General features: G+C 45.0%; 3 protein-coding genes across 3 annotated transcripts; 1 reads left to right on the forward strand and 2 right to left on the reverse strand.

Moving 5' to 3' along the window:
• Nucleotides 1-499: 499 nt before the first annotated feature.
• Nucleotides 500-5,490, forward strand: rmp24 (ribonuclease MRP subunit p24). Its single transcript, XM_088319337.1, has 5 exons — nucleotides 500-765; nucleotides 2,420-2,433; nucleotides 2,544-2,764; nucleotides 4,444-4,619; nucleotides 4,700-5,490. The coding sequence occupies exons 1-5, from the start codon at nucleotides 623-625 to the stop codon at nucleotides 4,878-4,880; spliced, it is 735 nt and encodes a 244-aa protein (XP_088175463.1). The 5' UTR covers nucleotides 500-622; the 3' UTR covers nucleotides 4,881-5,490.
• On the reverse strand, nucleotides 5,395-11,527 carry wasf2 (WASP family member 2). Its single transcript, XM_088319336.1, has 9 exons — nucleotides 11,263-11,527; nucleotides 9,800-9,963; nucleotides 9,591-9,725; nucleotides 8,962-9,115; nucleotides 8,081-8,198; nucleotides 7,707-7,828; nucleotides 7,105-7,242; nucleotides 6,439-6,917; nucleotides 5,395-6,044 (listed from the first exon to the last, which is right to left on the reverse strand). The coding sequence occupies exons 2-9, from the start codon at nucleotides 9,930-9,932 to the stop codon at nucleotides 5,887-5,889; spliced, it is 1,437 nt and encodes a 478-aa protein (XP_088175462.1). The 5' UTR covers nucleotides 9,933-9,963; nucleotides 11,263-11,527; the 3' UTR covers nucleotides 5,395-5,886.
• A 920-nt stretch (nucleotides 11,528-12,447) lies between these two features.
• LOC148321748 (uncharacterized) lies at nucleotides 12,448-13,041 on the reverse strand (the record flags this gene model as incomplete). Its single annotated transcript, XM_088319338.1, has 2 exons — nucleotides 12,448-12,754; nucleotides 12,980-13,041. Coding segments are annotated over 2 exons (366 nt in total), but the record flags the coding sequence as incomplete, so codon positions are not given.
• Between the last annotated feature and the right edge of the window lie 1,195 nt (nucleotides 13,042-14,236).

Raw genomic sequence — 14,236 nt, forward strand, 5'->3', positions numbered from 1 at the left:
GCCTACCTTTTTTTCTGCAGATTTTTTTTGTCCGAGTCCTCATGATGGCAGGCAATGGAGTATTGTCACCACTCCAGACCAAACTCTCTTTTCCAAAAAGAGTTATTCTGGTTTGGCAACTGTTTCTTGTAGCGGTCGGTTGAGCTCAGAAGCGGACGCTTTGTGCTCGACTTGCTTGTGTGAGTGTTCACACATCGGCGGTGTTCACCTTCCTCCTCCTTCCAAATGTCGCCTCAAAATAGTCGATGACACATTTTTCTTCCCCGTAGTGATTCGCAGGGAGTCCACCGGGAGTTTAGAGCCTTAGAGCGACACCTGGAGTTGTATTACCGCTCTTACAGGTTCGATTCGACGCATTTATTTATTCATTTATAACACAATATAAAGTATTCTAGCGAATAGGGTGGTTAATTGCAACAAATTAGAGAACTTTTGTTATCACACAAAAAAGGCTTTAAGCGCTCATGACTACATTTCCCACAAGTCACCACGCGCAATTACGTCATCATCTCGCGACCAAAAACGATTCTCCGGTTATAGCTTGAACTAAATCGCTGTTTACGCCAACAAGGTTAAATAATTTGCTACATAGCTCACTCGTTTGGGTTATGAGATTATATTTATGAAGAAGACCATGGCGAAGACACCGAGGAGTCTACTTGTGGGGAAAATGAACTCAAACGCCAACAATTTGTATCATATGTTTCGGCTAAATGCGTCATTGCTGTTTCAAGAAAGCTGTCCGGAGGAATCACGATTTTTCCTGTAAGAAATCAGGCATTTTGCATTATGTCACACTTAATTCTCCCTCACAACCCTGAATTGCATTACTTTTTGCGTATGATGGTGCAACTATGTCATTTAAAATGTTAAATAAGAGGATGTGTTCCACGCGTGCTTTTTTGTAGCGCCTTTTAGTGGCCAATCTTTGAATAGCAAGCTTTGTTGTGACGTCATAAAGGCAAATTCATAAAAACTCAACATTGCAGAGAATACATTTTAGCCTAACATTAAGAAGTAAAATAAATGTAATATTTGGCAGCAAAAAAAATCATTTTTATACGATTATGATGATTGTTTTGAGGAGGCACGTTACTTGTTATTTGTGCAGCTGGATTGATTGACATCAGGGACTAGCCAACGTTTGTGAAAACTCTGACGATGACGCCTACTTTGCGTGCAAAAAAAAACACATGCTGATGGGAAATGCGCAGTGATGCTTGCAATCCCGGAAAAGTTGGACGCTGCGTGTGTGGGGCGACGTTGACGATTGCACAACTCTTGCGATAGCATCTCTCCCGTTTATCGCCGCGGCTCAACTTGCACTTAAAAGGAGATGCGTGACAACTATGTAAATAAGGAAGCGCTCGTTTATAACTGGCAGCCTCTCACTCCAGACGCATTGGGGAAAACAAAATTGTTCCAGATCCTAGCCTGGAATCAGCAGACCTCTCATTTATATTACCTCCCCCAAGGAAAGCTGTGTTAAGTCTGAAGAGTGAAAACAGGACATTTCCAAGGGTCTTTCAATGACCACCGCAAATTATAAAACTTTTTAAAGATTCATCCCCCCAAAGCAAGTTTGCTTTAGCAACGTGAAATTTAGTAGGCATGTCTTTCATGCGTGCCACAAAAAAAAAGTTGGCAAAAAGACCTTGCAAGTCTTTGTTTGAAAACGCCATTTTAAGCTCATTTCGGCCATTTCCAAATGTTCCCTCCAAGATATTTAATCTGATTGCTGCCTGATTTGAACTGCCTATAATAGACAGATGGACAGTACTAAATTACAAAAAAAAAAAAAAAATGTGGGTAAGCGGAGCATGGCGGTCACGTTTCTTTTTTTTTTTTTTTTTCATTTCAGGCGTGAACTCTCAATAAATTGACAGATTAATCCCGGACAGTTTATTAAATTGGGAGCGGATCAGAGGCTGAGCGCATCCGATTTGAGAGATGAGCTATGGAAAATTAGTTAGCACTCTTCATCTCCCGTGTAACGTCTCACCTTCGGGCTGGGGCGCATCAACAAACGCCCCCGCCCGATTAAATCCAATCCCAAACAACATGCAGGCCTCCCAAAGGCACGTGCGGCCCAAAAAAAGAAGCCGGATGCCTTCGTAGATTCGCGGCCGCAGCTAATTTTAGCGGTGGCTCACTTGAACGGGAGCGCAAATATGTCATTGATGTGGCTCCAAAAAGTGGAGCGTGGAAGCTGGCCAAACATTTTGGTGGGTTGCCATGTTTTGTTTGGCGTCGACTCATTTTAGGCACTTGTGACGCCACCAAAACTGGTGACAGTTCTTTTCAATTCTGATTTATCGTCCAGCTTCATTCATTTGCAAAGTTTTCCACGTGTAATGTTGTTGTCATGTGTCTAATTCGTGTCTTTTTTTTCCTTCTTTTTTCCCCATTTCCTCCACAGTGCGGAACATTTTGGTAAGACTGCCTCGTCCGAGTCGGATCATGACCGTTGCCAATAACGAGCGTTACATCATGCACCGCGCTTGTGTCAGAATGACTCTCCTCTCGCTTGCTTCACTTTTCAGATAAAGAGAAGACGGAATTCCGCGCGGCGTCCGATCAAATGTCCGCGTGCAAGTATTGCTTCCAGTGGCGGCGGCCCGACAACCATCGCGTGCGCCTGCGACCCAAACGACGCCCGTCCGCCAGGATGCAGAAGCTCTTGCGGCGGCGAGCGGAGGGCAAAGTTCTGAGCCTGGCGCAGAAACGTCTGCTGCGACGCTTCTGGACGTCATCGGCAGTCCTGGTGAGACCGCCGGCCGCCGTTTCAACGCACTCGTTAATTTAGCGGTACCGCTTCAACCGGGTCGGCAACAATTTGTGCCGCCGCTGCTTCTCCACCGGCCGTTTTTTCTTTCCACTTAAGATTTCCGAACAATTTCCCACAGCGAGGGAACGGAAACGCAGCGGTGGTAGTCTCTTGTCATTTGTATTATTTTTTAAATTTTGCCACAGACGCATTTCCGCCGTCCCCACGTGAGTATTTATGTCGGCAAACTATTCCTGTCAAGCAGTGCCAGCTGAGTTAGTCACAGCTGAAAAAAAATAATAAATCCTGCAAACAAAAGTGAACGGCGTCACTTTCTGGACCGTGCGAAAGTTCCGCTTCCGACGGCGCTCATAAAAGTCAGCCGAGGAACTTGGCCATCCCCGACGGGAGATTAACCGTTGGCACCGGCGGCATGGGGGGTGGGGGGGGGTTTATGGCACGTCCTCGACTGTAACTGATGCCGTCAACACGAGGCGCATTAATGGAATGATCCCGCTTCGACCGACGCAAGTGCTGCCGGAACCTTGCGAGAATCTCAGCACAACACCATTTAGCTGTCGGCGCAAAGGACATTTTATTGCAAAGAATTTTTTTTTTTTACTCGTTTTTCTGCATCATAATGCTTTCAAGTTATTATTTTTTTTTTTAAATCGATCCGTGTGGGTTCCAAGAACATATTGCGTGTTTACGCGTCACTAGATGAGTTTGTGCAGGGAGCAGTGTTCTGCCCTGTGCTGGGAAGGCCACCAATAAATCCGACCCCCCCCATTTGTGACAGCACGCAGGCAAGTCATTCCTCCCGTCGGCCTCCTCCCCCTCCCCTCCCCTCCCCTCCGTGGACATATGGGCGGGCCTGTTGGCCGCCGGCTATAAAGCTGGACGTGCGCTCTCCGGCGTGGTAAACACGACCACGGAGCCACCCAAACGCCGTCACCTGTCGCAAAATGGCAACCTTCGTTTCGGTGAGTTTTTCCACCTCGTCAGCTCTCGGCTTGCGTTCGACAATTGTTCCGGCGGGACTCCTTTGCCTCAGGAAGTCGCTTGTGTTGGACTTGAGGGCGTATGCGCGGGAGATTAGCGTTCAAACTTTTTGTACGTCGGCAGATGAGCAAGCAACATCAAACGTCCGTTTGATTCGGCTCGGCTCGGCGCATGACGGAGTTCTGCGATCGTCTCCCGAAAAGCTCTTTTGCTTGATCTGATGCCGAAACTTAATTCCCGACGGCCGGCCGTAAAATAGAAATCTTCTGCAAATGAGAGCGGAAGGCCTCTCGTGGACTCAAATCAACAGATTGTTGCTGCTTCAGGTCTTTTCCATCCAAAGTTGGAGCTCGAGCGGGAAAAGTTGTTGTCCAGCCCTGGAACGTTATAGCATCCGGACCCCCATATAGACGCCAGCGCATGGCAACAGCCCCGCCTCCTCCTCTCATTGGCTTCAATCCAAATGCATCGCATCCCTCCCTTGCTCGCATAACGCCACGAGACAATCTCAGCTGTCAAATGGATCACTTCCCAAAGTTTACACGCGACCCATTTGAAGCGCTCCTTTTTGGGTTTGTTGTGTCCCAGCGTTCTGAAATGAGTCATACAAAAAAAAAACACAGGGTTTGCCGGGCTAATTTCTTCTTTTTTTTTTTGTTCTCGTCTATGAACAGATGGCCACCTGCCACACCTGCAACAAGACATCCAGACACAAAGGAATGAACCGGGAGTTTTTGTCCACCTTCCCCACCCCGGGCAGCGGCGGCAAGCGCAAGACCCCTTCGTCTGTCAACAGATCCACGCCAGGGAAAACCCTCGTCAAGGAGAAGACCCCTCAGCGCACCCCCAGGTGAGCTCGGTCCAGTCCAAGTCCAATTGCGACTCGGCGTGGTGGTCTTCTCTCAACTTGTCTTCCTCCTCGTCCGTCAGGTCGTCCATGTCCTCTGGCACGCCGGGCTGGCTCTCCTCCCCCTCGTCCACTCCTTCCTCCACCAAGACCCCCTCCAAAGGCAAGAACTGGGTGGTCCAGCGTCTGAGCAAAATCCTGATGCGTGAGGATAAGCCAGTCAGCAAGAAGGGCAGCTTGAAAGACTTTCTTTCTTCACTCTGAGCCGCAGCTGCTTCTTCTTCTTCTTCTTCTTTTGTTAACAAAAAGGCACGAGGAAGGGAAGCCACTTTAGCTTCCGTAGTTTTGTGACAGCGCCGCTGCCGAATGGGATGTTGCAAAAGTGTCGCCATGAACCTCAGTGACCTCAAATGTTTTGTTTTTCTGAGGTTTTGGTGTACAAATTCCTCCAATTAGCATTTCTGCTTCAGTGCCGTTAAAAATGGAAATTTGAGGAGTTGCTCGGTATTGATCAACGCCACGGAGGTGATGTGATTGGATATGCTTGTCATCAATATTCAAACTTTTGTAACAAACATTGTCATCATTGATTTTCTTTATTTTGTTTGAGAACGTAAGCTGTTCATGAGCTTACGTCGTCTTCTTTGTCTTTGCTTTACTCAGTTCACTTTCTTTTTTTCCCATTGATGTCATTTGTATGCACAGGCTGAATGTTTTTTTTTACATTTTACTTGTAAAATTTGCAAGTGTCAAAACATGTTTTTATAAGAATCATCAATATTTTTCCCCAATGACTTTATTTCTTAATTTACATAATCCCTTTATGCACACATTTTTTTGCTTAATAAAGATTACTATACTAATTTCTATACAATATGCAGTTTTTTTTCTCCGACTGCCTTTCTTACCCACTTAGCTGGCATAATTATATATATTATATATTGTATAATGCTATCATGTAAAAACATGTGTAGAAAAAAAAAAAGGCACTTGAGAATTAGGTGGTCCACACCATTTTGTCACTTAGACACGTTCATGTCAAGTCATGTGTTTGTGTTCCACTTGTGAATTCCCCTTTGGGTCACACTTAAAACTGCTAAATAATATTTTTAAAAAAAAGTTCTAAATTGGTTATGTCGCAAAAAAAAAAAAAGATACTTCTTAACGTTTTGATTAGCGAATAAAGATGGACACGATGAATAGAAACAAGTGAAGGAATGTGATTGTGACTTTTTCTTCTGTGCTAACCTGACGGCGGAGGAAGGCGCCGTCACTCGGACCACTCGTCGTCGTCGAATTCGGACGAGTCGTCCTCGCTGTCGCTGCACTCCACGGCGATGCGGCGCGACAAGATGGCGGCCACATCGTTGCCAAAATGATTTTGCTTCTCCTGCTCCCGCTGGGCCTCCACCTTGCGCAGGTTGAAGCCTGGACAACAACGGCAAAGCCAATTAGGAAAAACGTCACTCTTGGAATATTTCGAGGTACACAAAACCCGACTTTTAATCTTGGCATACAGCTTCTCAAAAAAATGAAAAGACTAATCATCAAAACTACATTTAATCTCAAAAATACAAAAATTAATTTCATTTCCAAAAAAGATTATTGTCGTCATGGATATAATACATTTTCACACCCCCAAAAGAATTACCAAATAGAATATATATATTTTCATGTTCCGCCCTTTTCATGCCCCCCCGCCCAAAAAAAAAAAAAAATCTTGCATCTTACTTTTTAGCATGAAAAACTACTTTCTTGTCATCCTGATTTTCTCTCACAGCGTCCTGAGCCGATCAGAAGTGAGGATGCGTTTACGTCTTACCTTGTCTGATGGCTTGCAGCAGGTCGCTGCGGGCGTCGCCTTCGGGGGCGGGCTGCTGCTTGGGCGTCGCACTGGATGTCACCGGCACGGAAGCGGGAGGAGGAGGCGGGGTGCCGAAGGACGGCGGCGGCGGGCCGGGAGGAGGGGGCGGCGGCGGAGGGGGAGGAGGGCCCCCGCCGGCAGGCACGGGCGGCGGCGGAGGAGGAGGGCCCATGCCGGACATGGCAGGGGGCGGGGCCGGGGGGGGCGGCGAGGTGAAGGCGCCCGCAGACGTGAGCAGTGGCGGTGGAGGAGGGCCGTCAAAGCCAATGGGAGGCGGGGGCGCCCCGAAGCCGGGCAGCGGGGGTGGGGGAGGAGGGGCGGGCGGAGGGGAGAGGAGGGGGCGTGAGTTGGACAGAGGGGAGGTCACGGGGGGCGCCGGCGGCGGGTGGTTGGGGCTCAGGATGCTGATGCGCTTCTGATTGCTGCCGTCGGTGTACCTGCACATGATAATGTACTTGTATAGATGCTTGATAGCAAAAGTTGACACACCCTTGTTCAAATGCTGCTTTTTTTTTTAACATTAAAAATAAACAAATCATATTAATTGGGGCTCAGTGCACACCTGCCTCAATTTAAAGTGCTTCTGGTTAACCCCCAATTAAGTTCGGACGTTTCCTGACTTACGACATGTCGGGCGGCGGCGGAGGCAGAAAGTCATCGGGGCCGGGCGGCGGCAGTGCGTCGTACGCGTAGGAGCCCGTGCTCAAATCCAGGCCCTCGTCACCTGATCCCAGGCTGCCGTTCAGACCCTCCAAGGAGCTCCTTGAATGCAACACAGAACTCATCATTGACTTGTTGCAGTTTTTTTCCTTCTTCCATTACTGTAATGGAATAATTCTATGAAATATTAATGAAAGCATCAGAGTAGAGTTACAACATTATATACTTGAGAAACATGTGTCTGGCTTTTGAAATGGACTTATTAAAAAAATGAAATAATTAAAAAAAATAGAAAACTTCCCCTCTCAAACAATCTAAATGTATTGTTGAAAAATATGAATAATTTCAAGTCGTGACAGAAAATTAAATCGTGTCACGAGTCGTTCACTTTGTCTGCTTGTTCAAAACAAGCACAGACCGCCTAAAACGTGCGTGAGTGCTTTGGCGCCTCAGGACGGCGGCGCTCACTTACCCAGGAAGGGAGAAACCACACAAAATGGGCGTGTTTGTTTGTGTACAGAAGGGCTGATCTGACAAATCTACAAACAAGTGTCATGTCCACTTACATCATCTCGTTCTTGGGCACCACAAACTCTTCGCCCATCTTGCGACGTTCCCACTCCTCCTTCCTGGTTTTGATCTTACGCGGGTTGAGGGTCCGCTGGTTTAGGTGGTCTTTCTTCTCCTTCTGCTCGACACAGGCCACGATTGGGCTTTAACAAGTTATCGGCGTCGTATTTTGGCACAAAATGGTGGCCAGGAGCTTTTCTTTGTTTTTTGTTTGGTGATGTTAGCAGTCCTAAAGGTTTCCATGCAAATGTATTGTACTTAAATGTTAAAAACAACTTGAGCGTGTTTGACAAAATCAACTGCACTGGATTAATAAAAAAAAGTTTCAGCCACATAATTCAGCCACTCGAGTCAGTGGCGCGACACTCACTCTGTGCTTTCGTTTCTCCTTCATGATGTCCTTGGTGTCCTGCAGCATCTTCTCCTTCCACAGGTCAAAGAAGTAGGAGGGATCCGTGTAAAATTTGAGGGCCTCCCTTCCATCGTCACTGTGCACACACGGGATTTAGAAAACGGAGGGGAAAAAAAAAAAAGCATATTTAGAGCACAGAACACGGTCAACTCTCCATGCCTGAATTGGCAAGTATGAAGGCAAAAAAATAAAGTTGCAATCATCTGATTAAAAAAAAAAAAAGTCTTTTCTCCATAAAAAAGGAATAATGTGGAGGCAAAAAAATGTGACAATACAACAATGACGTTACCCTGTTAATGTTTGACTTTTTTCTCAGAAAAAGTACATTAAAATGTGTGTCCTATATTGTTTAAAAATTACCGCTCTTTTATAGACAGATTTTTTATTATTCAATTCACATACGTGAAGGAGAAGAAAAAAGAAAAAAAAAGAGATAGTGGCTATTTGGAATTTTTTTTCCTCAATTTTTTTCTCCCTGCCCACGATAAAAAAATTTGACTTAGTCCTCATAAAGTGATAGATAGAAAAAAAAAAACCAAAGACCCAAGGGACAACATTAAATTAGCATTTTTATGAGGTTTGAACGTCGCCCTGAAGTACGCGTGGGCTTTTCAGAGAGCTGCAGACACGGCTTTTGTGTGCCACGTGTGTTTGTGATGTGAAATTCGCCATAAAGGTGTGAGGGGAACCATTGCTTCCACCAGAAGTAAGGCGTCCGCTTACACAAAAGCTTTTTGCGGCTTGGGTGGTCCGCCTTCATAATGGGCCGCACCCCGCTTTTAAAAGCTTTTCTTGCCAAGCGAATAATGCACAATGGAGGCGGGTCAAGTGTGTCGTACCGATATGGGCTGAGGTAGTTGAGCGGCGGAGGCGGGTCGCACGTGACGTAGGTGTCCTGGACGGGCATGGGCAGCGAGGGCCGCGTAAACATCTGCTGGTCCTGCGTCAGGCTGCTGCGGAATGCCTTGCGTGTGGTGATGGCCTGCAAAGACACTGGGAACACACACACAAAAAGCAATTTAGAATAGAATAGAATAGAAATCCCTTTATTGTCATTGTACTCAAGTGTGCAACGAGATTAGAGATTAGATTTCTTAATGGTGGGATAAAGTCTGACTTCAGTTGTCCTGTCACCGGTTTAACTTTTTCCAGCCCGACCAAATTTGATTTTTGACCCAGATGCCAACCGATTGGCCTACTGATTAATCCACTTTTTCTTGAATTTGTGGTATTGTTCATAAGCAGACATCAAATATGGAATTAGTGATTCTATAACCACTCTACGTTATTTCTCTTATTTACTGAATGTACTCCTTTGACAGTGCCCCCTGGTGTTCAGTTGGAATAACTGCAAGACTGAAATGCCTTTTGCTACAGTTACGTTACATTTCAGTAAAAAAATAAAAATAAATAAATACCATCTTTACAAAAAGTCTGCATTTTTATTCCCTTCTACCTTCCCACTCACCTTCTTCTTCTTTGGGGTCCAGCTGGGTGACCTTCAGCTGCAGGCTGTCCACTCGATCCCCGAGCGCCTCCACCCGGATGGAGAAGACTTTGGCCTCCTCAAACAGGCCCCTGAACACGTCCTCGGCTTGCTTGCCTGCCCGCGTAAACGGACACAATTAAAATGACGGTCTTTATGTTTACATCGGCGCACACGGCAAGCGCACTCACTGAGGCACCCGAGCTGGCGGATGACGGAGGCCAGGCTGTTGTTGGAGACGCATTCCAGCTCGCTGCGGATGCTCGTCGGGATGGGCTGGCGGCATATGAACCGCGGCTCGATGTTCCTGGTAACCAGAGGCATGTCGCCGGTGGAGGACAGGCGGGCGCAAACCCTAAAAAACAACCAGAATTGCCAATAAAGTCATACTGTTGACTTTTGTCTTGGGGTCCTCTTGCTTATTTTCATTTTGGTGTTTAAATATACAAAGTTTAATCCTTTTTCATTCCATGTGACAATTTTTCAGAAAAGTTTGATGTGGGAGAGACAAACGGGCTGAAGCAAACACATGCTTTAACTCTTATTCGGGGAACTGTGCGAGCAATTTAATAAACCTTACCTTGTGTTTTCGTAAGTTGAAATATTTTCACAGCGTATGAGAGGGGAAAGACTGCAAAAGCATATTTTTTTCATATGGTCTCTATAAGGCTACATTTCACCAATTGTGGGCGGTTGCCGCCTCTTGCATGTGAGCTGTAGTCATCGACATAAATAAACTTTGTGCCCGACAGACAAAAGCAGAAGCAAAACTCAATCTTTGTTCTCATCACCAGTTTCAGTGGTGAACAACTTTGAGAGTGCCAAAGATGTAGGACAAAACTTCGCCCTTTCAAAGCAGGGCACACTGGGGCTTTGCAATTAATCGATTATTCAAATTGCATCCCTACTGAGGTGCACTGCTTATTCTAACAACATGGCTATGAACAGGGAGGCGAGAGCACAGAATCAGTGTTGGCAACTTGGTGAGCTGGCCAAAACTTTTTTTTTTTAACTACTGTCATTGTCAGTTCCAGGATTTTGCTAAAGGCAAAATTTTAGTCTGCATTGCTCTAGCCTCTGATACCAATATTAATGCAACAGTTCTCAAAATAATGACAAATGCATTGACTTAAATACATCTTCCTTTTCCTCCATTTGGGTTGCCTAATTAGAAGCTTTTCATGCACAAGTCATCATTTGACAAATTCAACCGCGTGGCCGTCATTTTTTTTTTCGCCCAAGTGTGTGTCATGCTACCGCCTTTGTAGTTCAACGTAGTCTAACTGCGAACGAATGTTGCCGTTGTTTGTTTCTCAGAGGCCAAGTCTTTAGCCGCGCCCCACAAGCCACCTCGCGGTGGAAATGACACATAGGACAAGTTGTGACTTTTTAACAGCACGTCGAGAGTGCAGAACAACTCGACCAAGTGTAATTTAACGACGTCATTATAAAAGTGAAACTACACAACGCAGCTAAATCAAGAGAAATTAGGCATAATGGAACTTCGCTTTTTTTGGGTGCTTTTTGGCCTTCTTGTCAAGAGCAGGAAGTGACTTAGACTCAACAACTCTTGTTTCGAACGAAACCAGCCATACCAGCCTGTCATTGAGTTCTACGACAAAACGCCGTGGAGTGGCTTCATTATTTGGCTTACCGTATTAGCGAAGCTCCCTCTTTAGCTGTCTCGTTCGTCCAACTTGAAAAGTTTTCAACTCGAATATGTTGTGAGCGGTTACAGCGAGTCAAGCGAAACCGACGAAGCAAGCAAGTAGGCGAGGGCCCGAGTTAGCGAGCTTGTGATTGGCTGAGTGGCCGAGCTCCTGAGAGTTGATTGGCTGAGATGGCTGTCACATGAGCGGAAAGGTGGTTTACGCCTCAAGTTTTACGCTGGACTTACTCCACCGCCACTTTGTGGCTGACTTCTCTGCGCCATTTACGTAAATGAGGGAGGGCGGCGGCGCGCATTCCGATGCGCGCTCCGGCGAGTTGGAGCGGCTCCGAGGAATGCCAGAATCGGCCTCCGACGATGAAAAGGTGGAAAAAAGAAAGATAAACGAGTCAAAGTGACGTTACACCTCATGCATTGACTGTACTATTTATTTCCTTGCTGGCCTGTTTGGTCTGTGTCACAAATCCAAAGTCCAATAAAGTAGGGCTTACATTTTGTCCACTAGATGGTGGAATACATACACCGGACACTTCATTAGGTACACTTACACGCCACAAAAAAATTTAATTGAGTAAAGTATTTACGTATTCTAAATATTAAAATGCTATTGGGGTAATTAATTACATTTATACCGGTCAAATATTTGCATTTCCAATGGGCAAGTTGGATATAATTTTAAATTAATTGGTGGTACGAACTATCATTTGGATGAGTCACACACTTAAAAGGTTTTAGATTAAAAAAAAATTATGATTCAATTTAGGATTGATTTAAAAAAATACTTTAAATCAAATTTAAAGTGGCTGCATTTAATTAATTTATTACAGAATACACCATCACAAGTCATGGCTCAAGAAGTTACATTCATTTTAATTTCGAGTTATCAAAACAATTAATATAAACATTTTAAAACATGTTTTGATAGTGCGGTATTCATAGACACTATGTACTTTATTAGGAAAGAAAAGACAAAAATGATGAGGAATAATAGGAATGCCCCACAGGCAGATTGTAGAGTGGCTAAGTAGGGCCCTCTTGTGGCTACAGGCTGTAACTGAGCCTGAAGGAACTGTTGCCATGGCAGCCACGGATGGAGCAGAGCTCTGTTGCTATAGGAACATAAGTATGAGCGCGACATCTTTGTGTTTATGAAGGGCCCCAAGGTAGATTTGCTTAACACCCCCTTTTTCTAAAATACGTGCGCGTGTGTGTGTGCGTGCGTGCGTGTGTGTGTCTTACTGTGGCGTGTTCCAGCTCGGCTATGATGTGGGGCAACATTTGCAACATGCCAGCGTGGTGCCTGCCGCGCATCTTCCTTGCTGAAGTCCGCCACATCCTGTGCGGGACTGCGTTACCGTGGCGACCGGACAACATGTTGCCGCAAACGTATATACCGGCGCCGCTGGGATCAAAGCGGTGGACGTCGCAGCCTAAAGACGACGTCGTCCAGACAAAAGATGCGTCTCCGCTGTCCATACTGGGTCAAAGGCATAAATATATATATCCTTTCACACATTACATTTCTCTCTCTTTGAAAAACAGACTCCCTCTCATACACATACCCTCTCACATTTTCTCGCACACTCACTTCCTCTCACATTAACCTATTCTCTCGAACACAAATTCACACAATAAAGACTCTCTTGTACATTTTTTCAGCACACACAGTGTCCCTCTCTCTTACTCTCGCACTCACACACACCTGAAGGAATACACACCATGCTGCGCGTTTGCAGACGGAAGCAGCCACTCCTCTGCACACAATATCCAAATTGAAGTCCGCGCAGGGACGGGGGGTCACCTCGCCGAGAAGCGTGCAGCGGTTTAACCTAAGATGTCAAAAAGGCATGATTGCACACACACAAAGACGTGGACACTGAACACGATACGGCCGAGTTCTGCGGAGAAAGAAGGCTTGTCGTGGCGGGTCCAACCTTGCCACACAAAAACATATGAAGACATCCAGAAGCAGAAGAAAAAGAAAAAAAATGTCATTAACAAAAACAAAAATTCTTTAAAAAAAAGATAAAACTAAGTGTGATTAGAGCGAAAATGTCGTTTGTTTTTGTCATTGTCAATTAAGGATTTAAAAAAAATAAGTACTTATTTATACCGGCATACAGAAGGATGGTCAAAAAGTCGGTTGAGAAATGGAGTTTACCTTACTTTATGACATACTTTTTTTTTTTATCTCCCACTCGAAAAAACACTCCATATATTAAAAAAAACTAATACTAAAACTACACTAAGATAACTAAACTACTAAAAAAAACAATTCAATCTGAAAACAACATAAGTCAAAACAAAATCAAAACTATTTTGAAACTAGTATAACCCTGTTTTATTCTAAAGTTTTATTTTGAAAATCAAGTGCATCTGCCGATGGTCATGTGATACGGAAAAAAAGTCGCCACAATCCCACAAGCTAACAAAATGTCAACGTAAATGAAAATGTAAAAAAGCCACTGACGTTCAAATCGAGCCATGCGGTGAGTCAGCGTTGCTCACGACGCCTTTCTTGGTTGTGAATCTTCAAATCCATTTTTATTTTGCCATCAAAAAACTTTTGCAGTCTTGTTTTCATTCCTCTAAAAATCTACACATTTTTTTTATCTAAAATGCGAGTTGAAAGACAATCCCTCTGAGTTTTTTTTTTTTTTTTTTTACCTTATAAGGGCTCATCTCATTAAAGAGAACATGTATCTAATCAATTGATTTATTTCGAAGCCAGACCCTGAAAGTGTCCCGTGGCGCAAAAAGTTTGCCGACTGCGAATAAAGACCAACACACCTGAGGCCACGTACAAATCATGTACCAATGTATAGAAAAAAAAACCCTCCGGCAGCCCCCACCTGCTTTCCAACTCAGACTGAGCTCTGTGGTCACCATGGCAACAGAGATAAGTAGAAGGGTGGGGAGTTATGAATCACTGGAATGAGTCAGAGTTTAGCCTTGAGCA

The sequence above is a fragment of the Idiotropiscis lumnitzeri genome, chromosome 16 (genome assembly GCF_059441095.1).
Source record: "Idiotropiscis lumnitzeri isolate Australia: NSW breed Sydney's pygmy pipehorse chromosome 16, RoL_Ilum_1.0, whole genome shotgun sequence".
Lineage (NCBI taxonomy): Eukaryota > Metazoa > Chordata > Actinopteri > Syngnathiformes > Syngnathidae > Idiotropiscis > Idiotropiscis lumnitzeri.

Coding starts and splice junctions, on each gene's coding strand:
- wasf2 (XM_088319336.1), bottom strand. CDS start 9,932: ATGCCTCTGGTTACCAGGAACATCGAGCCGCGGTTCATATGCCGCCAG. Junction 9,726..9,799: donor CCGCCAGCTCGGGTGCCTCA/GTGAGTGCGCTT, acceptor TTACGCGGGCAG/GCAAGCAAGCCGAGGACGTG. Junction 6,918..7,104: donor CCGCCGCCGCCCGACATGTC/GTAAGTCAGGAA, acceptor TATCATGTGCAG/GTACACCGACGGCAGCAATC.
- rmp24 (XM_088319337.1), top strand. CDS start 623: ATGAAGAAGACCATGGCGAAGACACCGAGGAGTCTACTTGTGGGGAAA. Junction 2,765..4,443: donor GGACGTCATCGGCAGTCCTG/GTGAGACCGCCG, acceptor GTCTATGAACAG/ATGGCCACCTGCCACACCTG. Junction 4,620..4,699: donor ACCCCTCAGCGCACCCCCAG/GTGAGCTCGGTC, acceptor CTCGTCCGTCAG/GTCGTCCATGTCCTCTGGCA.